At 46.2% G+C, this 27816-nt stretch overlaps 2 protein-coding genes across 3 annotated transcripts; both read left to right on the forward strand.

The window, feature by feature from the left end:
* The first annotated feature begins 18 nt into the window (after positions 1 to 18).
* On the forward strand, positions 19 to 27816 carry LOC144734630 (uncharacterized). Its single transcript, XM_078616902.1, has 9 exons — positions 19 to 3519; positions 5894 to 6396; positions 6611 to 6697; positions 7369 to 8236; positions 21773 to 21919; positions 23251 to 23762; positions 24419 to 24505; positions 24978 to 25121; positions 25979 to 27816. Exons 2-9 carry the CDS (start codon positions 5895 to 5897, stop codon positions 26989 to 26991), a joined length of 3360 nt encoding a protein of 1119 aa, XP_078473028.1. The 5' UTR covers positions 19 to 3519; position 5894; the 3' UTR covers positions 26992 to 27816.
* On the forward strand, positions 12678 to 20828 carry LOC144717302 (uncharacterized). Of its 2 annotated transcripts, none has more exons than XM_078592770.1 (5): positions 12678 to 12774; positions 12910 to 13190; positions 15210 to 15721; positions 16193 to 16279; positions 17271 to 20828. In XM_078592770.1, the coding sequence occupies exons 3-5, from the start codon at positions 15211 to 15213 to the stop codon at positions 18119 to 18121; spliced, it is 1449 nt and encodes a 482-aa protein (XP_078448896.1). In that variant the 5' UTR covers positions 12678 to 12774; positions 12910 to 13190; position 15210; the 3' UTR covers positions 18122 to 20828. The 2 variants fall into 2 exon arrangements, with proteins under 2 accessions (XP_078448896.1, XP_078448897.1); XM_078592771.1 differs by lacking the exon at positions 17271 to 20828 and adding an exon at positions 16556 to 17245.

The following is a 27816-nucleotide window of genomic DNA, read 5'->3' on the forward strand; positions in this document are numbered from 1 at the left end:
CTCGCGAGAAATTTTCGCCAAAAGCTGTGAAGCTGCGGGATTCCTTCAAGGGCCTGGATCGCGCCTGGGATGGGTGACCCCACCCGTGTACCTCGGGTTGCTACAGGGCTGCTGTTGGGGCGGAGGAGGGGGTGGGGTGCTACGTTTTTTGGTTTGGCCATGTTTGTTGTAGTACGGAGTTAGACTGATGGCTTTAATCTAAGTTGTCTTGTGGTTGTTGATGTTTGACTTTCATCCCACTGGGATTTTTGCACACAGCGTTGGTGTACGGTGCTTTTTAAGGAAAATGTTGCTGTTTTTTCCTGGATTTTTCTGTTTGCGCATAGTCACTTTAAGATGTTTTCTTGTTCATGTTTTTGTTTGTTGCTGTTGCACCCGATTCAGGAGTCGAATGGCTCACAGGGCTATACCAAATAAATTAAACTGAAACGTGGTGGGTAGCAGTAGTGGTGGCTAGAAGATGTTGACTACCTCGCCTGGTGTGCAGGAGGTCGTAGGGCCGATCCCGACCCTGATGATGTCTGCTGCTGTATATTTGGAGTTTGCGGTGTCTCCCTCTCTCTCATCATCATCACAGTTGCGAGATGTTGACTACCTCGTCTGGTGTGCAGGAGGTCGTGGGGTCGATCCCGACCCGGACGATGCCTGCTGTGTATTTGGACTTTGGCGAGTAGATGTTAACTACCTCGCCTGGTATGAAGGAGTGGTGGGTTCAATGCCGACCCTGACGATGCCTGCTGCTGTATATTTGGACTTTGCGGTGTCTCTTTCTATCCCAGTGGTCGCGTGGATTTTTCTCAACGTTCATCCTGCAAAGTCCCATCACAAGGGAGAAACACAAATACAAATGTCCCGTATTGAAACGGCTGTACGCCATATGAACCTGAAAACTAAATTTATCCTGTAAAAGAATACTGGTAAACCGTATGGGTTGACGGGTATGGTATAATGTAGTGTATAGTAGTGTAGCGTACCATAATATATAGTAGTGTAGTAGTGTAGCGTATAATAATGTAGTGTATAGTGTATAGCATACCTGTCAACCCCTTATCAGTGCCTACCTTATTATAGACCTCGATGCAGAAGCAAATCCTCGTGGTCGCCGTGGTTGACACTTGTCGGGGGGGGGGGGATCTCACAGGGGGCCTCGTTTTTTAAAAAAAATTAAAATAATAATTATGATCACCACAACAACCGCTTTAGGAAAACAATGATTGTGCCTCGAAACTGTTTCCTGCCTCCCCCCCGGGTTATCCGATCTCCACGCATCCCCAAAGCAATTTGGAAGACCCGGTGCACTTTTAAGTCATCTACATGGATAACTCATCTCTTGATAATTGCTTTTTTGTCTTCGGTTTCTTGTCACCCCCGCTCCCTGCACCTCCGATTATCACAATTTGCTACGTACGGTGTGAGAGAAGTTCAACATGGTACATACAAAACATACAATGCAACTGTTCTTGGCCAAAGCATCCCAGTACAGCCTTCAACTCTTCTTATTCATACTTTGGGTCTTTCTTCTTATCCACTATACAGCAATACCTATTGGCCCTCTCTATGTGCTATGAAGGGCCATGTCCCGAAACGTCGCCTTGTTACTGTGTGTATATATGTATCTTCTTTTCAGTGGGGAGCGGTAGTGTAGCGTTTAGCACGCTGTGCTACGAACCCAGCAATCCGGGTTCGATTCCCCCGGACCTGGGCCTCCCCCGTATGTCGACTCAGCCTCAAATGAGCACCTAGTGCGGTGTGTAGCAAATATCGCCAATGGGGGAGACAAAGGCGGCCGGGCGTGGTTGCTGGCCACCCAATCCCGACACGGGCAATTAGTAAGGGGTTTGTCACGTAAACAGAACACGCCAATTCGTTGCTAGTACAGCACTAACCAGTTGTGTGTTGGAGAGTAAAACCCGCAACAACATTTACAGGCTTTCAATTGTCCATAATATACGGGTTTTTTTGGGGTGAGATCGCGTAAATATGAATGTGTCGTTAAACCCTTCTGGCTGTCCGCCTGATGATGCTCGTTGTAATTACCAGCGAAACGTACTCGGATTGCAAATGTTGTGGGTTTACACTCCAACACACAACTGGTGTCCTGTACTAGTAACGAATTGACCACGTTCTGTTTACGTGACAAACCCCTTACTAATTGGCCAGATTTGACCGTCCAGCATGATGATGGTTGTCTGCCTGATGAAGCTAGTTGTAATTACTGGCGAAATGTCGTACTCAGATTGTAAATGTTATGGATTTGCTCTCCAACACATCGGTGTGCTGTACGAGTAACGAATTGGCTACGTTCTGTTTACGTGACAAACTTTACTAATTGGCTGTGTCGGGTGGTGACGGGTTTAACGACACATTTAGATTTCCTGATGATGCGAGTTGTAATTAGTGGCGAAACGTCGTACTCGAAAAGTAGTTGTTGTGAGTTTACTCTCCAACACACAACCGGTGCTGCTATACTAGTGTATTGAGCGACTTCTCAGACACGTCGAGTAGAAGAAGGCTTCTTATTTATTAAGAGCACACTGGGCGATACATTGTGTAACGCAGCTACACATAGGCGATCCTAACACGTAGCCCCATCTCCGGTTTCGCTATGCAAGCTGTTTGACCAGCGCAGCGACGGAGCGAGTCTTCAAAAGATCAGCCACATGGTCGGAGACAAAGAGATGATGAAAAGATGACGACGAACATCGACGCAGCCAGGACCCGTAACCTCTGGTCGGTCCCCTTTATATCTGTCCCGGCGCGGCCAAGCTCCACCTCTTTCCACGCCCCCATTCCAGAACCTTCGAGCTGGTTCCCGGAGCTTCTCGACTGACTCCGCCTTCTACCTTTACCCCAGATACGCCCCCTTTATAATAAGGCATGTAATGCAGCTACGATCGTAATTACCAGTCCCGGCCGACAGGTGTCACCCTTGATTTGAAGCTTTCGTAACTGCAGGAATCCATACTCTTTGGTATACAATAGTAACGAATTGGCCACGTTCTGTTTACGTGACAACCCTCTTTACTGATTGGCTGTGTCGGGTGGCGTCGGCTTTAACGACACATATTTACGCGATCTAAACCAAACAAAAAAATTATTATGAATTAGTGATAAGGGGGGGGGGGGGCTTTGTCACGTAAACAGAACGCGCCAATTCGTTGCCAACCACCGCTAAACCGGTTGTGTGTTTGGCTCGAGTTAACATTTTTTTTTTAAACCCCGCAACAACAATCTAGATTTGAAGTTTTCGTGACTGCAGGGATCCATACTCTTTGCTTCTTTCGGTAAAGTCCCGAAACGTCGTTATCCCGCAACAACATTTGAAACCGCCCTTGCAATTTTTTGCAAATCGCCGCGGTCCCTCCCCCCTGACTGTAGCGCGTTGCGGAAACACGTGTTCGTCAGCACCCCCCGCCGCCTGCCGCCGATCGCGTTTAATTCCGGGGAAGCGGGGAATCCGGTCTTAAAGTCCTCGCGGTTTAAAAAAAAAATACACACAAAGAGGTTGTCGCGATTACCGTAAGTCTTGAAGCGAGTTGTGCTTTGAAAGTTTTAATGTTTAAAAAAAATTTTTTGGGAAATCGCTCGTACGCCAATGTATTTGTGTGCCGCGTGTGTGTTTGGTTTTCCGCAGTTTCTTTTGTGTGTCAGCCAGTTGTTTGCCTGTTTAAAGTAAAGTCCACGGGAGTCGTCCCGGTAAGGTGAAGAAGCTACATTATTGTTCCATAGGAAGCTTTACCGCCACTCTCAACCACACCCCCCCCCCTCCGTTTCCTTCCTCCATACTAAAATATTCCGTCTGGTTCATCCGCATCTTCTCATGTGCACCGCTGTGGCTAGGAGACGTTAAATGCCTCGTTTGGTTTACAGGAGATTCGTGGGTTCGATCCCGACCCTGACGCCTGCTGCTGTATATTTGGAGTTTTGCGTGTCTTTCTCTCTCACTCCCCGTGGTCGCGTGGATGTTGTTCTCCGGGTCCTCCGTGGTTCCCCCCCCACCCCCCACCACCCACATCTAGGAACATACTTTGAGTGCACTATTTGGCTACCGCTATAAATGACCACGTGACGATAAGCCAACTCGTTGAGCTATCATTTGTGATGGTCGGGTAGCTTCTAAAACAGAGCTTCATCGCTTAGTGGGGGGGCCTTACCTGGTCAAAATAAATGTGTATAGTTTTGTTTATCTACACCTTCCCTCCTCTGCCACCCCGAACCAGTCCTCTACCACGTCCTCCTGCTTTCCCGCTTTTTATCCCAAATTGAACCCTGCCAGCCCATCCTTGCGTGACCCTTACACGTGCGTGACCCTCCCAATTTGGGGGGGATTAAACATTTCTTAGCGAGAAACGGTGGTGCAGTTGTTACCGCGCTGTGCTAGAGAAAAATGCACGATTGCGTTCAGTGCAACCGGTGAAGCGATATCGCAGTTTGTCGTTGTGCATCCAGAGAGGGCATTCATTCAAGAGTAAATTATGAATGGCTAAATTTGTTTATTATTTTCAAACGGTGGTGGGTGGAGCGGTGGTTGCAGTGGTTAGCAACGCTGCTCTATGACGCCATTGACCCGAGTTCGATTACCAGCTAACAATCAGTCGCAAGTGATAGCTGTATCGGTCATGCCGTTCCATCCTTCAACTTGCGCTGACTAGTGTGTGGTAAAGTATGGTAAAATATTTTTTTTTACCATGACTGATGCTGTGTGTTGAGAATGCCTAGCTTTTTAAAATGAATATTATTATACAAAGATCCCCGTGTAGCCTTAACAGACTTTTGGGGAAAGTGTTTTTAGCCAGCACATATTAAGGAATGGCACGACACGCGAGGGGGTGGGTGGCCAGCACCACGCACCATGGTACTTACTCGAGGCCGAGTCGACCTAGGGGTGGCCCAGGACCAGTTCAGATAATCGTCACTGGTGTTGGTGGCCCGTGAGCGGGAATCGAACTCGGGTCGCCGGGTCCGTAGCGAAGAATCATCTAAATATGCGTTTAGATGATTCTGCTGCTAAAAATTTCTACGTGATATTTGTGGCCAGTTCGCTTCTGAAAAAGAAGCTAATAGTTCAGCGAGCTTTAACACTGAGCTATTAGATAATAACAAAAAGATGTCGTTTAGTTTTATTTTAATATTCTTTGCAGTAATTTGTTTTCCTTTGCTATACCTTGCACACCTATCGTGTTTATGCATTGTTTGTTGTAACGTTCTGACTTGCCCTTACTGGACATCTGTGAAAAGAGCTTTATATCTCATTGGATTCCTCCAGTATAAATAAATGTCCTGATTTAAACTAAAACGGTTCAGTGCACCTGCTGGAGGAGGACCTGTTGACATAAAAGCATAGAAGATCCAACCGCAATGTAGATGGGGCACGGGAGGAAGCCATATGGTATGATTTACATAGCCCGTATTGACAACAATAGTGGATGTGACATCAGGGATGTCCAACCGAGCTTAAAGGAAAATCCAATCAAAATAATCAAATTATGGAGAGGCCGACCCCATGCAATAATATAACAACACATTAAACTATAAGATTGCCCTACAAGGAAACTACATAAGAGCAGCTAATGTTCTTCACAGCACGTTTCACGAAGGTTATTGCTCAAATCGTCGCCTTTTACAAAATGTTTTTCTTTTAGGGCAATGTTATTGACGTAAGTGTTATTTGTGTTTATGCACCACTGTGAACATAGCATAAAACACCCTTTCAATAATGGGACTTCAGGCTTAAAAGAATGTATCAATTGTAAAAGGATGGTATTCACATTGCAAATACATTCCAGAAGAAATTTAAGCTTTAGAGCTATAAAACATGTTTCTTACCTAAGATGCACCAAAGTGCAAAGAATATTTAGGGCTATGGCCAACATTGTCTTGTGCACCCCATCAGGATGGCGTGTGCAGTGGCCACCCCGTTGCTGGAGCCGAGTGGGGACTTCCCGGCGTGGCTTGAGGCGCAGGGCGTGAACGCGGAGGTGGCCCGGGCCATGGACTCGGAGCTGGGCATCCGGGACTACGGGGTCCTGCGCGCCTGCGTCGGGGACGGCCTCGTGCGGGCCGAGCTGCTGGCCACGGCGCGCGACCGCCTGCCCTTCGGCTTCTACGCCGTGCTGCGGCAGGTGGTGAAGGCCCTGCAGGGTAACGAGCACCACGACGCTGGGACGCCGCGCTGGGACGACGCCGCTTCCTCCCCTGGTGACGTGACACTGGGAGGCCTGGTGGACGTGCTGCTCGCCCTGTTCAGCGGCTTGAGCCGGGAGCTGCTGTTGTCCGCACAAAAGCTGGGAGACATGGACAAAAATGGAACATGCGCTGTTGGTTCCCCTTCAGCCACCGGGGCTGAAACACCTTTAGACAATGAGATTCATGAAATGAATGATTACGCAGTAAATGGTAAGATGCTTTCCATTGACGAAGCTCCTAAGTTGTACAAACTTAAAAATGCATGATTGTCAATTATTGCTCTTCCAATGTTTATTGATATAAAAAAAATTGCATGATAGATGTGACCTCTGCTGGTTAAAGATTAAGCAACCCTTTAAATCTAAAGTATTTCAATATTTGATTGAGAATTTTGCCTTGACGGAGTGTTTGTGGTTTTGACCAGATGAGGGTGGAGAGAACTCATCTCCAGACAAGGACGACATGGAGCCCCACCATACATTTTTTCCAGTAAAATCAGAGGTTGATAAAGGTAACAACAATTCTGTTTATAATGTGTAAACTTGTCGAAAATGCTCTATGGTCTACACGATTATTACACAAGCTTGGAAACAATTACCAACTGACACACTGCATGCCTTAGATTGTAATATTAATTCCAACTTGCAGTTGTGCACAGTTTCTCCTCGTCGATGAGAGACGACCCTGATGTGCAAGCAACCACAAACAGGAAGGCAGCCAGCTGTTGAGCTGTTGCCAACCATGGCCCAAGCTGTGCGGTCTATTTATTAAGATGTTATCAACCATTTCATAAGAGTGAACATGTGGAAGGAAAACCAGAGCACCCAGATAAAAAAACGATACTTGTAAGTGGACAACACTCTATCCCATACCGTTGGAGCGGATGGATTCCACGTATACTTTTGGCAAGCCAGGGCATGGCACCTCGACATCCATGAGAAGGGACTTTGATAAACATGTATGTGATCCACCCACCCTTGCCTCTGCAGTGCTGGATTACAGGCGTGAGCCGCCACCAATGCTGAAGCTGCATCCTCAAGATAGAGTTCATGTATGCCGTTGCCAAATTGACGACGTGTAATTGTGATGCTAAACTGTTCGTGAGCCTGTAGCTGTGCTTTGGCGTCGGATTTAATAATTTAAAATTGTGTAAAGTTGGTTTCATTGTTGTTTTCTGTGTAGGTAGAGACAACAGTGAAGGTCACTCCGGATTCATCATCGAAGATCCATTCTTGTGTAAAGAGGTGGGATTGGACGTCATGAACGTTGTGAAAGTTTCACAGATTGAGGAGCAGACAGAGAGCCATGCTGAAGTTGAAGACAAGAGCACCGTGCATGTGACCAGATTTATAAAGGCAACAGAGCACATTCCTGAGAGAGTGGAGGCTCCGAGCATCAATGACCATCTACCAAATGATGGGCAAAACATTTTTGAAGACAACACACCATTAGAGCAACAGCAGCAGCAGCCTTTCAGTAAAAACACAAGCCCTCCCGTTTTTCTAACAGCAAACGTTAACAGCGGCGCGGAAAAGAAGCCTTACCAGTGCTCTGTGTGCAACAAGAGCTTCACGTGGAACTCGCACCTGGTTGAACATCAACGCATACACACGGGCGAGAAACCGTACCGCTGCAAGACGTGTGATCAGTCCTTCGTGCAGTCGTGCCACTTGAAGACGCACATGCGCACGCACACGGGCGAGAAGCCCTACCTGTGCACGACGTGCACCCGCAGCTTCTCACGTAGCCACCACTTGAAGGCGCACCAGCGCATGCACACGGGCCAGAGGCCGTTCCAGTGCAAGATTTGCAATCATAGTTTTTCACGGACGGGGATGCTGAAGGCACACGAGCGCTCGCACACGGGCGAGAGGCCCTACCGGTGCAAGATGTGCGACAGCAGCTTCTTGCGTAGCCACCACTTGCAGGTGCACGAGCGCACCCACACTGGCTTCCGGCCGTACCAGTGCAAGGTGTGCTCCAGCAGTTTTATGCGTAGCCATCACTTGAAAGTTCACGAGCGCATGCACGTCGGAAATGACTCACAGCAGTGAGGTGTGTGTGTGTGCGCGTGTCTTGATTCTTCGTGTTTACGTCTGCCCCCCGACGGTTAGGAATTAATTACCGCAAGGAGTTTGTGGCCAATGCTGTGAGCTGATGGACAAACCCTCTTGGCCGCATTTTAGGAATAGGCAAACTACAGCTTTCATATTCTTTGGGTCTTTACCGAAAGACCCAAATAATGAATCCCTGCAGTCACAAAAGCATTAAGTCAAGATTTTACAGCTTTCATTTGAACAAGATTGAGGAGTGGCTTGATTGGACGAAGAGTAAATAAAAAATGAGTGATCCCAACCAACTAATTTCAGAAGGAAACCAGGACCCTTAGTTATGGGGTCATCAACGGCCTCCAGATCTCCAACAGCGTTTGTTGCCGATGGCCACTGCGTGTTCCATTGCAGCTCATTGTAAGCACCCATTGGCTCAACACTTGGCAAGAGGGATACAGCCCTTCATTGTCAAGACACTATCACGTGAAGAACTGCACAATCCACAATAATACTACAGGAGAAGAATCGTTCCAGGAGCCTTATTGGTGAGCTGTGATGTGTGTCTGTTCACCAAAGTCCCTGTCTAGGTGTTGGACAACATGAGGAATGGACTCGGGCTAAGAGGACTACACAAGAACTATCCTGACCTCGCAGAGTTATCCTTTAAAGGCTAAATTTTTCACGTGGCGTTGAGTGCTTTACGAACAATAAGAGATTACTGCCATGGGAGTCCTCGCTTTCCCCAGTGGTAGCCAATCTATTTCACTTCGGCATGCTGAACTTCCTGCCCTCTAGTAAGGACAAGCTGCCTGCACCGCAGGTAGAGGGTGTGTATCGACAGAATTAAAAACTACGTGGGACAAACTTGCAGATCCAAACATGTAATATCAAGGAACACCAGGTTTGCATTCAATCAGCCATTGTGGAACATGGCTGGTTGGGTCTAACACAACGTACAGTCTAACAGTGCCGAGGCCCTAGCAATAACAGAACACTTGCTCTTGTCTAATAAAATAATCCACTGGAATTGAAAATATGCCATAACATTTTAATCAGGAAGATATAAGCAGAGTTTAACTCTAAAGCAGCTATTCCGTTCCAGATCTTTCCAGATGCGCAACTGCACGTGCCCGGATAGGTCCAGCCAGGCCCAGGACAACCGATTATTATTGTGGGTGGTGACCATCCAGTTTCTATGCAATAATAGTCCTGGGAGCCAACAGGATAACCAGGACAAAAACACAACATTTTATAGTGGACATCAAGGGGCCCTTGAGTACAGACAAGAATTTTGCTTAGGCTCCAAAAATTTGCATCGTGCAACAAACCCAGAGTATCTGTGCGAGTCCCAGCTAGTTCGCATCGATGGACGCGCGTCAGTGGTTGCTGTGAATTTCGTCACCACTTCCGACACACCAGCCAATCGGCAGCCAGGAAAACTATTTTGATGTCGCATGGCTAGCGTTGCATTTAGTCCCTGTGCAAGTGAATATTATGTAGAAACTTGCAGGAACACCCACGGGAAGCGATGTCAGCACGTTGAAGATATCGACGCAGGCCCTTGTTCACAGAAGAAGAATGGCACCATGAGGCAATCGTTCCGTCCATTCAGCCAGGTATATGTCAGTGGTGCATTTTTTAAAATAACGTGTGATTTTGTATTTAGTTGTGCAAGTGTATGAATGCATATATGTAGTTACTGATATCTGTTCCTTTTCGTTGGAACGTCCATTTGCGTGTGTGAGAAAGTGGGTTTTTTACACACTTATTTAACTTGCCTGTGTATATGATGTGCTGTGTCGGCCTTAATAGGTGTTCGCTAACAGTATGTTAAAAGTCTATATGAGAAAACACTTTAAGACGCGGTGGAGAGAATTTGATGAAAGCAAGATGCCTCTGCAGTGGGAAACGCCAGCCGGAGGTGGGAAAATGTGGTAGCTGTGTTTTAAACCATGTTTTTCTATGTTCTCACGGAAATGTACGTATTCCTCTTGCATAAATCCCGTAGGGATTCGGAAGATTGAGGGAACAAATGTTCAACACCCACCCTAACCTCGAAGACCACGCATGTTTCTACAGAAGTTTACACAAGTTAAATTAACAATAGTTTCGATTTAAAGCTTTCGTGACTGCAGGGATTCATCTAATTGGTTCTTTCGGTAAAGTCACGTAGTAGGGAAATAATAAAATAATAAAAATAAAACATAACAGGTCTGTCGGAAAGACAGCGTCTTTCCGACATACCTGTTCTTCACCCGAGGACGGCTGCGTGGGTTGTGGCCGAAACGTGAGAATTGTATTTTATTATGTTTTATTTTTATTATTTTATTATTTCCCTTCTACGTGACTTTACCGAAAGAACCAAGAAGATTAACAATAGTTGTGGAGTTACGCTTGTACCGGTGGTGGTGGTGGTGATGAACAGTGTATTTTACTGATTGTTAATATTTTAACGTTACTAATTCAACACAATGACATTTTTAAGCAATGGAATTTTAAATAAAGGAGTTTTATCTCCAAACTATGATTGCGTGACACTTGAATGGCTGATTGTTTTGGAATGACACGAGTACTTTTTTCGTCACCAAACACTGACAAAATTCATTGCAATTTTCACACATTGAGATAGAAGCTGCTAAGATATTTAAGAAACACTTTTATAAATATTTTGTCTTCCGTTTGAGCGTTGTTAAGCGCTTCCTTACAAGTCTCGTGATCTGTGCCAATGACTTCCTTCACAAGGCAGCCTTTCTGGGGTGGCTTGGGATATTTCTCCCGTTACTGTTAGGATCTTTAATGTTTTAATTTGGCCGACTTGATGTAATTTCCTTATGCAATTATGCCTGCGGCATCGACACTGACTCTCAATACTCATACGCACGATTTGTATGTATGTTGAACTTCTTTTGCACCGTACGTAGCCATCCGTGACAATGTACGTTACGAACGACTTCAAGTGACTCAGTTCTAAAATACACTGGTTGTGAATGCAGTTTAGTTTTCCCCTCAACTAATTCGGAGTAGTGTGCATGCACTCACATCAGCAAATACAGTAACAAATGAATCCCAGTGAATTATTGGGGATGGATTGGTGGAACAATGGTTTAGTGTGCTACGCCATGAACTCAGCCACCTGGGTTTGATTCCGGCCACAGCTAACATCAGTAGCAAGTGATATCCTGAGCAGTCTCCTCGGTGCACCTTTCACAAACCCCCACTGACTGGTCTGTGACAATGTAACCTCTAACAATCCCCATGACCTCTTCATTAGATGCAGAGCAACAACTCCAATTTCACATTCAGGTGGTCAAGGCAGACAACCGCGTCAGGAGCAGCGGAGTGATGTCTCCTTCGTATTCGTGGATCGGGCATCGCATCGTTTTACGTTGTACGGTCTGTTCTGGATTACCACAGTAGAACATGGGAGAGTTTAATTTTCGATTATTGTAAATCGGGTATCTGCATCTGCCAAGGTTTGTACTGATGCGGTTTAGGATGGACCATGAGTTTCGTGGAAGATTAAATATAGGAATCTTCTGCGTTCGATTTTTGTTACAAATTTACATGACCTACATGAATGTCATCATTCGATTCAATAATAATAATTACCACCCTTGTGAACCTAGGCAGCATCTTGTGGTTTCAGGGATCACGTGAAACCATTGCATCCAATCAATACGAATCAACATTTCATTAATCGGTTTATTTGCTGATGATACAAATGGAAAACTGATTCTTACACGAGATTCAATGCATTGAATCGTGAGCCTAATATCGATAATACACAAAGCGTGAAAGAGTAAGCCAGAATACCCACGATAGAGTGGCTCTCGAAGGCTTGACCTATGTTTTTGCGTAGGCCCCAATATATCATACCTGTCAATCAAATTTTTTGTCCGTATTGAAACGGCTGTACGCCGTATGGACCTGAACACTCAATTTCCCTGTAATAGAATACGGATAAACCGTATGGATTGACAGGTATGATATAGTGTAGTGTATAGCAATGTAGTGTATAGTGTAGTGTATGGTAATGTAGTGTACGGTGTAGTCGTGTACAGTAACGTAGTATATAGTAGTGTATAGTGTCGTAGGGGTCAAATCGTTATGGGCTGACAGCTATGCACATTAACACTGGAAACAACAACAACAACGTCCCCGTGCAAAAATAATATCCTTTAATTTGTTTACATCTTATTCTTGGTTCTTTCGGTAAAGTCACGTAGAAGGGAAATAAAAAATAATAATAGTAAATGTAGTGCATATTTACTTTTATTATTGTATTATCTCCCTTCTACGTGACTTTACCGAAATAACCAAGCATATGAATCCATTGCAGTCACGAAAGCTTTAAATCGAAATTAGTTCACATCTCTTTTAAATTCCCTCCCCGCCCGTTTCCCCGCGTGCAAATCGCCGCGGTCCCTTAGCCCCCTCTTTCATTCGTTAAGAAGAAGGGAGGAGGAGGAGGCGAAGTCGTCGCTATTTTTGGAGTTCGCCATCCGCATTCCCCTGGCTACTGCGGCCCACAGCGAACGTACGCCACCACCACACACACACACGGCAGTAGCAAGCAGCCAATTTTAGCGAACTTTGTTTCTTTTATAAACTTGCTCTACCCCCCCCCCCTGCATCTCCCCAACCTCTCCCCCCCCCCTTCTCTCTCCGCCAGCTTTAAAAGAACAACTTCAATCGTATTCGGTGGTTGGAGCGGTAACGCTGCGGTTTGGTTGGTGGGGTGCACTTTGCACTTGGAAAATCGTGGGCCACCACCACCATCATCACCACAACCATCATCACCATCGGAGTTGGGATTTATCGCGTGGCTAGCGAACGTCGCTGGCGATATAGCGAGATCTTTACACGCACAGCCTCCGAGGAGAACAAACAAAAACCGTGATCCTGGTTGCTTCGCCCACCCGTCAAGAAGCCTGCATTGACCAGCGTGGTGAAGTATGTCCGCACGACCACCCTTGACCCATTTACGAGCGGCACGGTGCGACGCTGGGGGGGGGGGGGCACTCATCCAGCAGTGGAGAGGCAATAGGGGAGCGGTCTCTCGTCCGCTCACTTGCAAGTTGGGACAAAGGTTCCTATACAAAGCACGTGTTTGCGTCGGTTAGTTTTGTTTCTTAAATGTATAGCCGTGAAATAAATGATAATACGAATGGGGACAGCTCTTTGTTCGGTCCACTGCTGGATGAATACCCGTGTTTTCGTGTGAGCGTGTTGGGTTCATTGCGTTCCGGTTTTTTTTAATATACACAACGACAACATGAAAAGTGTCGTCTTGTGACCACGAATTACAGCGCACGTCAGATCTCGGATGCTTAAAAGCATTCTGTTGAGCCTGGTTGAGAGCTTTGATGGGTAACCACCGTGCATAATCGGTATTACAGGCTGCAAGGGGCCGTAAGTGGAACAACGTGTGAGTGGTGGGCAGAGCAGCACCCACATCCCATTGTTCTGTGCTCCCAAGTCGCACGTGCTTTTCCACCTTCGCCAAACTTACATTGACCAACGTGGTGAAGTATGATCAATAACCCCTCCCCGTGACCTGCGGAGCGCGTGGAGGCCGTCATCCAGTAGTGGATTTGACAATAAGGGTTGTACAGCATACATGTTCGTATTGCACAGGGAGAGATTTCAGTTTTCAGTTGCATTTATTTGGTATAACCCTGTGAGCCATTCGGCTCTTGAATCGGGTGCAACCGCAACAAACAAAAAACAAAAGCATGAACAAGAAAACTACTTAAAGTGATTATGCGCAAACAGAAAAATCCAGGAAAATCCATCTATCGATAAGGCCACTGAAGTCTTAATGGCCGAGTCGGTAATTGATGACAACAGGTGACTTCTGGCTGGGAAAGCGCTTGACATCGGTGGGAGACATTGTGGCGGTGTTGAATTCAAATGTTGTTTACTCTGCGTCTTTGGTTGGGTAGCTTGTACAACGTTGACTGTTAAGTTGCACCCAATCCATTTGTCTTGTGGTGCTGCGTTGGACATGGCGCAATAAGCACGAATTGCAATCGCTCAACACATTTGCCCATGGCACATCGCTCACCGCCTTAGAAGGAAGCGATATAGGCCACGTTTCGGGCTATGACCCTTCATTAGTATCAACCACACTTGTTTACCCAGGAAAGCCTCACTGCGTCTCAACACTCAGAAGGGCCCTATCAAGTTTTTGCAGGAAGGGGCTTACTGCCGATTCGAGTAATTGTCAAGATTCAGGGTCGCAATTCGGTTCAAGAATCCCATTCTCTTTCGTCTCGTTTTAATCGTATTTTTTTGCTCTATTAATGCATGTGCATATAGTGCACACAGTTGCATGCTGTACATTGTCAATAGAAGGCACATAGATTATCGTATTTTCCTGCATATAACCCGCAGACGCATAGACCCCGCAAAAATAGCGTTTTGTGTTAAACAAATTTCAGATAGCCCGCACCTCCATATACCCCGCAGGGTCTTGTTTTGTTTGTAAAAAGTGGTATACCCCGTGGGTTATATGTGGGGAAAATAGGTAATTATCTATGTGCTCTTTTCAATTCTCTTTAATGGCAAATGTTATCATTGACGAATGCGAGCGGCAGTAGGACTGCCGCAGGGCGCAGATTATATGGCTAATCATCACTGATGACTATTGTTTAATATATTTTTTAAATAATTTGTGCGTACACATATTTAGCCCTTTTTCCAATCACTGTAGGATTCACGGCCATTTGTTCGAATTAAATCTCAATCCCAAATCGTGACAACTGTATTCATCAAATCATTGGTAGCAGTAGGGTTATTCGTTAACAGGGTTTCTTCCCACCAGCAAATGCATTCACATTTTCTAATCATTGGTTTTGTGAAGCAATGGTGTCTCTAATGCAAATGCATTTTGGAGGCAAATGAAAACTGCGCATTGTAACTGTTAAAACTTATGTCGGTGTCCAATGAATGTATTGCACATCTCATCAGGATGGCGTGTGCAGTGGCCACCCCATTGCTGGAGCCGAGCGGGGACTTCCCGGCGTGGCTGGAGGCGCAGGGCGTGAACGAGGAGGTGGCCCGGGCCATGAACTCGGAGCTGGGCATCCGGGACTACGGGGTCCTGCGTGCCTGTGTCAGGGACGGCCTCGTGCGGGCCGAGCTGCTGGCCACGGCGCGCGACCGCCTGCCCTTTGGCTTCTACGCCGTGCTGCGGCAGGTGGTGAAGGCCCTGCAGGGTGCCGAGCCCCACGACCCTGAGACGCCGCACTGGGACGCTGCCACCGGCGCCCCCTCCTATCCGGGCGACGTGACGCTGGGAGGCCTTGTGGATGTGCTCCTCACACTGTTCAGTGGCTTGAGCCGGGAGCTGCAGTTGTGTGTGCAGAGGCTGGGAGGCATGGATGGCAATGAAGTGTGCACCGAGTATTCCCCTTCACCTACTACGGCAGTCACCCTGGAGGACGGTGCAATGCATGAAATTGATGATTGCAACATCAATGGTAAATTTACATTCTTAGAACTAGGCGCATCTCTTTACATTGTCATACTTATCAAGTAGGATTCTAGATCTACGTCCCAAATGGAGTATTCATCCCATGACCTGATGTAGATAGCACAATGAGAAAATGTTTTAATGTTGTAGAAGGGTATAGAGTTTTGGCTATATGGACATCTGAAGATGTAGCCTTGAACCTGACTGATGCTGCTTCATCAAAAGGTAACACCTTTTGAGACTAGGCTCCAAAGAAAGCTGTCTCTGGTGTGGACCAATCAGTTTCAAAGACAATGCATATATTATCAGAGTATGTTTTTTGTTTGCATTCTGACCACAAGTATTGTGGGTAATGCAGACATGATTCCTTGTAAAAGGTTTCAGTTTGGTGTTTTAACATCTTAACACCTGTTTTGTTTCCAGAAAAAAGGGGAAAACCTATTCTTGTAATTGATGCTGTGTTCTTGAATTTCCCCAGATGAGGTTGGAGAGAACCAAAACTCGGAAAGAGAAGAGGATGGCCCCAACGAGACATTGCACACGATTAAAACGGAGCACTTCAGAGGTAAACCTTACATAATGATCTATATTTAAACATTTAAATTGTTCTGTTTCACCCAACAGATTCAGCACGGTTGGCTACTGATGGTGCAGAAAAAATTCAACGTACAACTGCATTTAAATTGCACGGGAAAATAAGTGAGGTTTAGGATAGTGGCTTATACAGCTGTCTTGACTGTTGATTCATGGTTCAATTTGTTTGGAGAATGTGTTATGAACAAATAGCTTCGGCCACTTCAGTGGTTTGATCGTGTTGATACTGTAACTTTTGACTCGGTAGGTGAAAGGAACACACGTATGGACATGGGAAATTCTGACCCAGAGCGTATATCGCACAAATTAAAGACTGAATTGCTGTGAAGGTGAATCAGGATTGCAACAATACATTTCAACATGTTTCATGTGACCTCACTGCCAGACAAACGAGAGGAAGTAGTGCTAATCTGAAACAGTCACAACAAGGTCAAATTACAGCATACAGAGCAAAGGATGCAAGTTTACAGGACCTTCAATTTTTATGGAACCACTTTCAGTTGACCCCCACATGTAATAAAAGGGAAGTGCAGTAAAATATATCGTACTTCATCGTCTATGCTGCCTGCCTTCAACCCACACTGACCATTGTGGTGAAGTATGGTCAATAATCACCAAGACGCACATACCATAGGAGGTCCTCATCCAGGAGTGGATTTGACAAAGGGCCATACATTTACATTAGAAAAATAGACATTTTTTCTAATCCCCAATTCAAGTGTTTGTGAATTTCTCTATCCAGTTTTTCCACATATGCTGACTGAATGTCTACATCACCAACATGGCAGATCACCACAGTGATACATTTTGACCCACAGCATCAAGTCAAGGGTGTGAGATCAGGCTACATTGAAAGAGTGGCAATGTCTTTGCTGAGGTCTGATTTTTAACAACTGAAATCCCCCATACCATAACTAACTTGGTTTTTATTGTTTTTTCTATATCTCAAAATAAAATCAAAGGTGATGCAGGACTCGCCATCACAGGCGTGCTCTCGCTCGTCGAGAGAAAATCAAACCTCGAACACGTTAAGGAAGATCCACAGATCCACCAACAGCAGCTGGAGCAGCAGACTGGTGACGAAATACAAATCATCGCCGACGCTGAAGAAATGTCTTCGTGCAAAGTGAACACGCACATGCCAGCTGATACACAACACACTTCTGAAAGCCAGGAGAACCTGAATCATAATTTTACTCCCTTGAATGACAAGGATATGCCGTTAGAGCTCCAGCATGATGAACCGAAATCTTCAAGATCTAGTTCGATGAGAAACGTGAATGAAAAATCCGAAAAGAAGCCCTTTGAGTGCACAGTGTGCAACAAGAAGTTTGCACGGAAATACCAATTTCTGACCCACCAGCGTGTGCACACGGGTGAGGAGAAGATGATTCACTCCATGTGCGACCTTTCTTATCCCCAGTCTTCCGAATTTGGGGCCCATGAGCAGATGCATGAGGAGGAGGAGGAAGAGGAGACGCACCCGTGCAAGTTCTGTGATCAAAGCTTCGCATACAAATCGATGCTCACGGACCACATGCATTTACACTCGGAGTGGAGGCCTTACCAGTGCAAGATTTGCGACAGCAGCTTCTTCCGTAACGATCACTTGCAAATGCACGTGCGCACGCACACAGGCTTACGGCCGTACCAGTGCAAAGTGTGCACGAGAAGTTTTATGCGTAGTCATCATTTAAAGGTTCACGAGCGCACGCACACAGGCTTGAGGCCTTACCAGTGCAAGACGTGCAATGCGACCTTCATATGTAGTCACCACTTGAAAGTCCACGAGCGCAAACACTGTGGACAGTGATGGTAATTGAACAAAGTGCGTCAAATTCTTGACTTTCTTGAGTACCAGCCCCTGTGGCGTAGTGAAAGAAGAGAAATGGGAACCTCTGTCTCAATCACCCTTGCCTCTTTGTAGCCTCAAACCTGGGCCCTTTCTGCCCCATTGGCCTTTGTGCAGTTGCACTGCTTGCACACTGCAAAGCTATTCCTCTGACAACCCCCAAGAATTGAGCCCATTTGTCAGCCGATGCAGTTTTATTTTCACAAGTACATTTGAGTTCACATCCTCCCTCACACCATATATTGATGTTCCGGGTGTTGGTTCTCGGGGCATCGGTGGTATAAGGTATAACTCCCACAGTGAACTCTTCAGAGCAGGTGGTGGGAGGAGGGGGGAGATTTTCTGTGGGCGGGGAGTGAGGGTTGGCTGGACATTACCATTCTTGGTTGATTCTGGGTTTTTCCGTTTGAGCTTAAAGCTCTCATTCTACAGGATTTAGATTGGGCCTAATGAATTCAGCCATTGAGTATGGGAGGGGAGTTGGTGATTATTTCACGTACTCAATATGGTTTTCCTGGCCCGATATATGGAAAGTCCTGAACAAAGCTTTCTATGCTCGTGTCAGCCCCGCTTCTCTTAGGCTCAACGGGGTAGTTTCCATACCGATATTGACAAGATGTATTGTTAATCTTATTGAAAACCACCATTATATGTTCATAGAGCTCAGCAATAGTCGGACATGAGCGTAAAGCACGTTTGTAATTGTGTAATATATCTTGGGGGGGGTCATTCGGACATGAGGCTGCACCAAACTTAGCCCTCCTCTGGTTGTTTGTAGGCCCCATGTAAGAGTTTGATTTGGACAGTTCTCATGTGGAAGCATTTTTGCCCTTTGGGAGGTGGATTTCTAAATCTGGGTCCATGTCTGGTTGGGGATTGGCCCATTTGCAATTTGCTCCCACATTAACCATTCTCGCATGTATCCCACCAGTGACGTGGGAGGGGTCGTGAAATGGGCCCTCAAACGGCCAGGAGGGCTGATCGTTAGAAATATTATCTAGCTCCTCTCTTGCTCGACAGAGCTCAACCCCACGTCTCCTTACCTTGGGAGTGTCTTAATAGTAGTTATCGAGGAGCCTCTGTCCCCTTACTTTCCTGAGCCACGCACCCCTTGCTATAAGGACCTCTATGAGGTGGGCAAAGGCGATGTGGGAGGTTACGCACTTAACCCTTTCCCATTCCGATGACGTACGTGTATGTCGTCACCTTTTATTCCGATTCCATTCCCATGACATACGTGTACATCATCAAAACAAAACCGGAAGAAAAACTAAAATAACTTTATCAGTACCGAGGCTCCCCCAACGCCATGCAGGAGGGCGTGTGGCACAGTTTGGCACTAGCCAAACTGAGTGCGGTCGTGTTCCTGTAGTTCTCTGCGTTGACTACAATGTCTTTTAAAAACAATGGTGCTATGCCTCGAAATAAAATTTACGCTGACCCGCTTCCGCGTTCCAAGAATCCCTCGGAGGCAAATGGAACCCACCCTACAACTTGCAGACGTCTTGAAACGGGAAAGTGTTACTTTTCCATTAGCGACCCTATTTTCAACTTTCCTATGTTATCTTTTCAACCGTTTATCCCTAAGCAGGCCTCCGTCTGGGGCCCATGTCCTGTGCATCCACTCCTTCGGGTCCAATACCAATTGTGTAAGGACTGGGGTATGATCACACATTTGGAAGTCCAGAATTTTTACTTTTGTGACTGAGAGGGGGGTGTTTGACAACAGAAAGTTGTCTCTCCTTGATAACGTCCCGTGCACTCTAGAAGCGTATGTGTAATCTCTCTCCCCAGAATTCAAGGCCCTCCAGGGGTCTGTCAGATGATGGGCTGAGGAGATCTCAGCTCGGAGTCCTCTGTCTGGCGTGCGCCTCCGTTTTTGGGGGATTTGACCTGGCTGATCCAGTTTTTTTACATTGAGTACAAGTAGCAGATTCATCTCTTTGATATTGATAATTGCAGGTTAAATACAACAGTTTTTAAGAAAATGAATTTTTTATGCAAACATTTTGATTCAATTGATTTCATGGGTCAGATCGTGCAAGTAAAATGAGAGTCGTTAAAAACTCCACCTTACACAGGATTATCACGCAGCGAAAACTGACTGAAAATGCTGGTTGTAACTGCCAGTGAAACGTTGCAAATTGTTAAATGTTATGGGTAGCTCTCCAACACACCGGTGTCTAGAAGCACTCAGTGGCATGTTCACGTGACGCATTTATTGTCTGTGTCGGTTGGAAGAGAGTGTACAACACATTTTACGCGATATTAACCAAATATCTCTTATGACTCATTGGTTGTGAAAGCCATTGTGTTAAAATCTTATAGTGTTTGGGAAGGGCGCTGCAGTGGTGAGATGTTAACTCCCTCGCCTGGTATGCAGGAGGTCGTGGGTTCGATTCCGACGGTGACCGCCTGTGTATTTGGCGTTTGCGTATCTTCCTGTGGTCGTGTGGATTTTTTTCCGGGTCCTCCAGTTTTCCCCTCTACATTTAGAAACATCAGTTTTGAGTATTTGGCTACTATAAATTTCCACATGATAAGCCACTGTTGAGCTATCATTTGTGGCCAGGTCGCTTCTGAAAAAATAGCCACAAAAAGAAAGTATGTAAATTTTATGTCCAGGTTTAGATTATTTAGCCGCGTGTTAAATAAAGACTTTAACTGACATGTTTGTACCGGTTGTAACTTTTTTTTGTTAGTCATAAAAAATTGTAGACTGCTAAAGTAGTAAGGTGACGGCTAGCAACCGCTGAGAATCTGGGTTCAAGTCTGGGCAGCAGCAACAGCCCATGGTTAAACCGGCTTCTCATGTGCAGTGAGTTGATGGTATACCAACAAAAATATAGTTTTTATTTGCTTTGGCCAAATTAAAGTTACGAAAATGTTATTAATGTAGATTAATAGGCTGTGTGCTCGTCAGTTTGACCGTCACCGACATGGTTCAGCCTCCTCCCTGTGTTATGAATCCGGCCAACTTCCATCCACGGCTGAACAATCATTTGGCGAGAGATATTGGAGCCGGTCCTGAACAATCCCCACCCCCCAATCCTTCCTCCTCCAACCCACTGTGACCAACGTTCTGAACTATGGTCAAACAACCCCACGTGGCCAACACGGCATGGTGGTGTCGGTGGGGGGGGGAAAGCCCTTCACCGAATAGCAAAGGGGCCGTCCATAAATGACGTCACGCACCTAGGGGGTGGGGTCAGACATTTGTGACTGTGACGTGGGGGGGGTTGAGAAATGTGACGTCACATCAAAATGCGCAACTTAAAATAAACAGACAACACGTTCTAATTAATTAAATAGACTTTTTAAAAAAAATTATCCTACAACATCAGAGTGTAGCGCCACATTAAATACGCACTACAATGACAATAGCTTAAAGCGATTTGAAGCATGTTTTAAAAAATGGGGGGGGGGGGGGGCAGAGCTTTGTGGCGTCATTTGAGGGGGGGGGGGTCTGACTTTGTGCGACGAGGGGGGGGGGTCAAAAATCGTCCAAAATCGCGTGACGTCATTTATGTACGGCTCCAAAGGGAAACTCGCAACATCCGGCGCGTCAAGAGTGCCGCCTGTGCAGTTGTGGTCAAATTGCCGCGTTCCCTAACTTCGCTGGGTCTGGGAACGGCGCCTGGTGCGTGAAGAAGAAGCAGCAGCGGGCATCTTGGCCTCCGTTTTGTACCATTCCGAGACCGCGGCTTCCAACATCATCATCGTCGACAACAACAGCATCGTTAACAACAACAACATCAGGTACGGAAAGTAACAACATCATCGGCTAACAGCAGCGGCGTAAAACGGCGATATTCAACCAGTATCATCAACATCGTCGGCTGCAGAACGCAAGCATCAAAAGTGAGTTTACTGGGAAACTTAACCCCCTTATTAAGTAAGCGAATTAATTACGAATTAATCACGGCTGTACATGTAACGACGGGCCGCGTTGAGTGTTGAAGTCGTCCCATTGTAATACTCTGGTCAACAGTGCAAACTCTGGCCCTTCTATATGTTAGTAGTAACGCAGGATTGTGAATTTAAATTAAATTTTCACGCGTTTTACTACACACGTGCGTGTGCTGTTGTGTTAATAAAGTGCAAGTTATTAAAAACACAAGGGTGTTAATTTCATGGGACCTACATGACAGTATACAATAGGCGACGTTTCGGGCGATGGCCCTTCACAAGCACACAGGCCGCTGAGGAAGGGTCCATAAGAGGTTTTTGGGGTTAGATCGCGTAAATATAAATGTGTCGTTAAACCCGCCACCACCCGACACAGACAATAAGTAAAGGTTTGTCACGTAAACAGAACACGCCAATTCGTTGCTAGTTCAGCACACCGATGTTGTTGGAGAGTAAAACCCACAACATTGACAATTCGAGTACGTTGTTGCGCTAGTAATTACAACTAGCATCAGGCTGAACTAGTAAGGAATTGGCATGTTTTGTTTACGTGACAAACCTTACTATAATGGGCTGTGTCGGGTGGTTTCGGATTTAACGACGAATTTATATTTTACGCGATCTAACCCAAAAACCTCTGTGGATATTGCTCGCGAAAACCTCTGTGTTAAACGGAAGGGTCATTTGCCCAAAACGTCGCCTATTATATAATTTAATTTTAAGGCGGTGCTATTGACATGTTAAGGTAATTGTTTTATTTGTGCTTGTGTACCACTGTCAGTGCAGCATCACAAAATACTGTGCTATACAGTACATCTTTTTTAAATTAAATGTTCACTGTTGATGGCAGGCCAGTGTTTCTGTATGACATGAAGCCTGAAACTTGTACCACATCTATGAAACATGACTCGGGAATACCTTAAAGCTTTACAACCCACAACACTCACCCATGGTGAATCACTGTGATCTGGCCACAAAGCTCTGAACACCTCGGGGAAGACATCGTGGTGTTTGGGTTACTCCCCACAATCTTATGTAACTCCCGTATGCCAGAATCGCGAAAGAATAGTGTCCACATTTAAAATGAAAAATTAATTCACTTTGCAGCTGAAAGGTTGTTTGTTTTGTATGAGTCTATGTGGTAAAAGTATTTTTGATAAAATTGCTGCCCGTGTACCAAGCCCCACTAGAATGGCGTGCGCGGTGGCCACCCCGGTGCTGGAGCTGAGCGGGAACTTCCCGGCATGGCTGGAGGCGCAGGGCGTGAACACGGAGGTGGCCCGGGCCATGGACTCGGAGCTGGGCATCCGGGACTACGGGGTCCTGTGCGCCTGCGTCGGGGACGGCCTCGTGCGGGCCGAGCTGCTGGCCACGGCGCGCGACCGCCTGCCCTTCGGCTTCTACGCCGTGCTGCGGCAGGTGGTGAAGGCCCTGCGGGGCGCCGAGCAACACGACGACGGGACGCCGCGCTGGGACGATGCCACCGCCGCCGTCACGTCCTCCCCTCGCAACGTCACGCTGGGAGGCCTGGTGGACGTGCTGCTCGCACTGTTCAGTGGCTTGAGCCGGGAGCTGCTGCTGTCCGTGCGGAGGCTAGGAACCATGGACAATGTCGGAGCTGTCGATGTGGATTCGCATTTGATTTCTCCTGAGGACAATGTGGTTGACGATACAGATGAAGATGCGGCTCATGGTAAAGTCGTTCAGTTCGCGGAGGTGCTTCGTGAATGCTCATGTGGCATACTGATTATCCTATCATAAATGTTTAAGATAAGCCATGTGTAAATAATATTGCAGTGGTAGATTTCTAAAATGCATATTTCTGCCACAGCCAGACTTAGAAATTGCAGTCAACCGTCCCTCATTGAGAGGTCACTCATTCTTCTCTGCTCCCGTTATTGTCTGCAACTCGCTTCCCGCCAGTCATCTGTGCAGCTGACTCACTGTCCTTAAGTCAATTCTGAATGTGGGGTAACCCACATTCGGTAACATCCTGGCTTCATTCAAACACACGATGATCTGCTTTTCATTAAAAAAAAATTACGTATCATGTTCACACAATTAACTTAACAATTCACTCACTATCCCCTCGATCCCCATGCTCTTAACAAAATACTACTTTCTAGACAGTGTATTGCATTTTATTTTCCAGTGTAAATTATCAAGGGGTAATTCATCCTCAATATGAGGATAAACTGGCTGCATCTGCAAGGGGGGATGGGGAAATGTTAAGTGCCTAACGTGTAACCTGTCTGTATGTATCTATCAATTTTTAGTGGCATATAAATAATATCACCTGTTTGGGTTACCTTTCTAAGATGTCACTGTCGTGTTCTTGAATCTTCGCAGATGAGGCTGGGGGGAATGCAGACTGGCAGAGAGAAGTCATCAGCCCAAGGCAGACATTACAAATGATTAAAGAAGAGGCAAGTGCAGGTAAGGCTGCACTAACCAAAAAAAAAACACCATAAATCATCTGCTTGGCTAGCAGATTCTTCAATAAGGCCTTTAAACACTGTAAGCTTTATGATCTTCCGTTTTTAACTGGTACAGCATATACCAACACTCTCAGGCATGTTTATCTGGGTTCCATGCTGTCACCAGTCTCGTCCATTGGATATCCTCTGTCGCACAGCAACTTTCCCTAGCCCACTTTTTAGATGGACATTGTTTCTAATGTGCCTTTTCTCTTAATCCAAGAGTTCCTGTTTCTGTATTGTGTTATTCCAAACATGCATCGCCACGCTTTTTTGTAGGAGGGTGTTATTTTTTTCAGAGGCCGCAGACATTTGTTCAGATTGGACAAATAGGTCTCGAAACCAGAGTTTCAGCGACTAGATCAGCGATGGGACTATATTACGGCGAATTCATGTAGAACGGTGCGATGTTTTTTGGAACTTTTTACCAGATTACGATGGAGAGAGGCCAACATCAAGCGTGGAGGATTCGGACCCCATCACGGTGCTACGTCATTTAAAGACGGAGCCCTTTGATGGTAGAGCTGGATTATCATCACTGACCACACATTCTATAAAAAATATTATTTTACCAGGTAAGGCCTCACTGAGCTATGTAGCGCTTTGTTAGAAGCGACCTGGCCAAATATTATAGCTAAACTAAGTGGGTTATCACATGGAAATTTATAGCAGCCAAAATACTCTTAAATGCACGTTGATTCTAAATGTGGAGGGAAAAACTGGAGGACCCGGAGAAAAATCCACACGACCAAGGGGAGAACATGCAAACTCCAAATATACAGTTGTCAGGGTGGGGATTGAACCCATGTACTGTATACCAGAAGAGGTAGTTAACATCTTACCACCACGGCACCATTCATATTGCCTATGACCAAATCACCCTAAATTTGCCAAATCTCGTTTGGATCTTGGAAGCTCAGCAGGTCTTAACCTGGTTGATACCTGGACGGGTCACAACTGGATGAGAAGAATCAGTGGCAAATAACATCTGAACCAATCCTAAATATCCTCCCTTTATCAACTAACACAGACCAAGTATGGTCAAACAACTTTCCATGGTTGAGAGTGTGGTGAGGCCTTCATCCAGCAGTCGATTGACTAAGGCATGTATATACATTTTCAGCTTGTTTTCCAGGCACTCCTATATCTTCCCAAACCCAAAAGAATACTCAAAAGGAACTGAACCAGCATTCTAGATTAGGACAATTCTGATCTTGACTGTTTTCTCGAGAGCCATTCAGGATATTTCTAGGTAATAAATAAATAATTTAGGTAACATTCCATTACACTTCGGTAATTATATCTGTTATGATGTCCATTGCTCCTGGGTACAGTCCAAGGGCCCAGTCCCATTTAGATGTATCTTCTTACAAGCCGAATTTAATTTTGGTTGTCTTATTGATGGAGTATTTGTCTTGTATTCGCACTATAGGTAAAAATACTATTGAAGATTTTCCAAGATTCGTCCATCAAGAGGAGACCTCGTTTCAAGGGCTGGGAATATGTGTGGAAAACTCCACCAAGATTGGCACTCACCAACAAGTGAATCAGCAGCAGCGAATGGACAACGAAACGCAAGACAACACCGACGTATTTGACAGGTCTCACAGCACCAAGTGTTCAACTGAGGCGTTCAGCGGCCATTGCTCCGAGGAAGAGATGCCGAACAGAAACGCTTTTCTGCCAAGTGACGAGCAAGGTTTTGCCTTTGAAAATCACGAACCATTTGATTTCCAGTCCTGCGCACAGTGGCCCACAACGTCCGGTTCCCTGAACAAGGGAGTAGACGTGGCAGCGGTGAAGAAGCCTTACCAGTGCGCAGTATGCGATAAGCGTTTTGCGCAGAACTGCCTTCTCAAGTACCACCAGCGGATGCACACGGGCGAGAAACCATTCCGCTGCAAGATGTGCGACCATTCCTTCACCCAGTCGTCCCACCTGAAGGCGCACCAGCGCACGCACACGGGTGAGAAGCCCTACCAATGCAGTCTGTGCAGTCAGAGTTTCTCGCGCAGTCGCAATTTGAAAGCCCACCAGCATACGCACACGGGCAAGAAGCCGTACAAGTGCGAGCTGTGCAGCAAAAGCTTCCTGCGCAGCGATAGCCTAAAGACCCACCAGCGCAAACACACGGGAGAGAAGCCATACAAGTGCACGGTGTGCAACCAGACCTTCGTGAAAAATTACCACCTGAAGGTCCACGAGTGCATGCACACGGGCGAGAAGTCATTCAAGTGCAGCTTGTGCAGTAAGAGTTTCTTGCGTAGCGATAGTCTAAAGTCCCACCAGCGTACACACGCACGGGCGAGAAGCCCTACAAGCGCAGGGTGGGCGATTAGAGCTTCCCGTAGCCAAAGTCTTAACATCCACCAGTTCATGCACGCCGTGGGGACAAGTTATGATGCAAGGCGCCCACTCAAACCTTCTTGTGCGGTACAGTTTTAAACACCTGTAATGAGAGAGCGCCATCCAGTGGGTGCCAGAGGATAACTGGGTACAGGCACTTATGTAATCGGCATCCAGTCCTAAGAGGGAATGACATCTGGGCCAAAGGTGACGGGCAGAGTCGAGATGCTTCGGGAACCATCGGGAAGGTTCCACGAGGGGGCATGGCTAGAGGCGGAGCCTAGCTCCGCCAGGGGAAAATATAAGCAGGGGAGAACTCGGTCGGTGTAGGGAACCTGCGGTCCGGACTAGGTCGCTGCTTGTCATCTCCTCTCTTCGCCACCGACCACGTGCCGGGTTCCCCAGTGACGCTTGCCTCTTCTCTTCGGCACGCCGCCAGCGAGACCGGGGGAGCGCAGCGAACCTCGCCGGTGGACCGGAGAGAGACGCCTCATCCATGGCGTTATTATATAATTGCAATACCCTCCCCCTGCTTGCCTCGAATCACTGTACCAGATTGAATTGAATTAAATGATGAAGTCACCCTGATGCTCTATTTAAGACCGGAAGCAACAGGAGAGCTTCACCATTCTTGCCCGATGAAGCTGATTGTAATTATCAGCGAAACGTCGTACTCAAATTTTAAAATGCTGTTGATTCTCTCTTCAGCACACCGGGTGGGCTAAAGAAGTCAATTAATTTGTCCTTTGAAAACGTGACGCATTTTTTTACTGTTTGGCTGTGTCGGGTGGTGGAGGGTTACGACACATTTATAAATAACGCGATCTGACCCAAAAATCTATATTATGAAGGGAAATTACCCGGAGAGGGAAAAAGAGGAACCGTTGCAGTGCTACAGTTAATAAAGAAGCACTCTTTTCACAA

Source organism: Lampetra planeri, chromosome 3, assembly GCF_965212315.1.
Source record: "Lampetra planeri chromosome 3, kcLamPlan1.2.h2, whole genome shotgun sequence".
Lineage (NCBI taxonomy): Eukaryota > Metazoa > Chordata > Hyperoartia > Petromyzontiformes > Petromyzontidae > Lampetra > Lampetra planeri.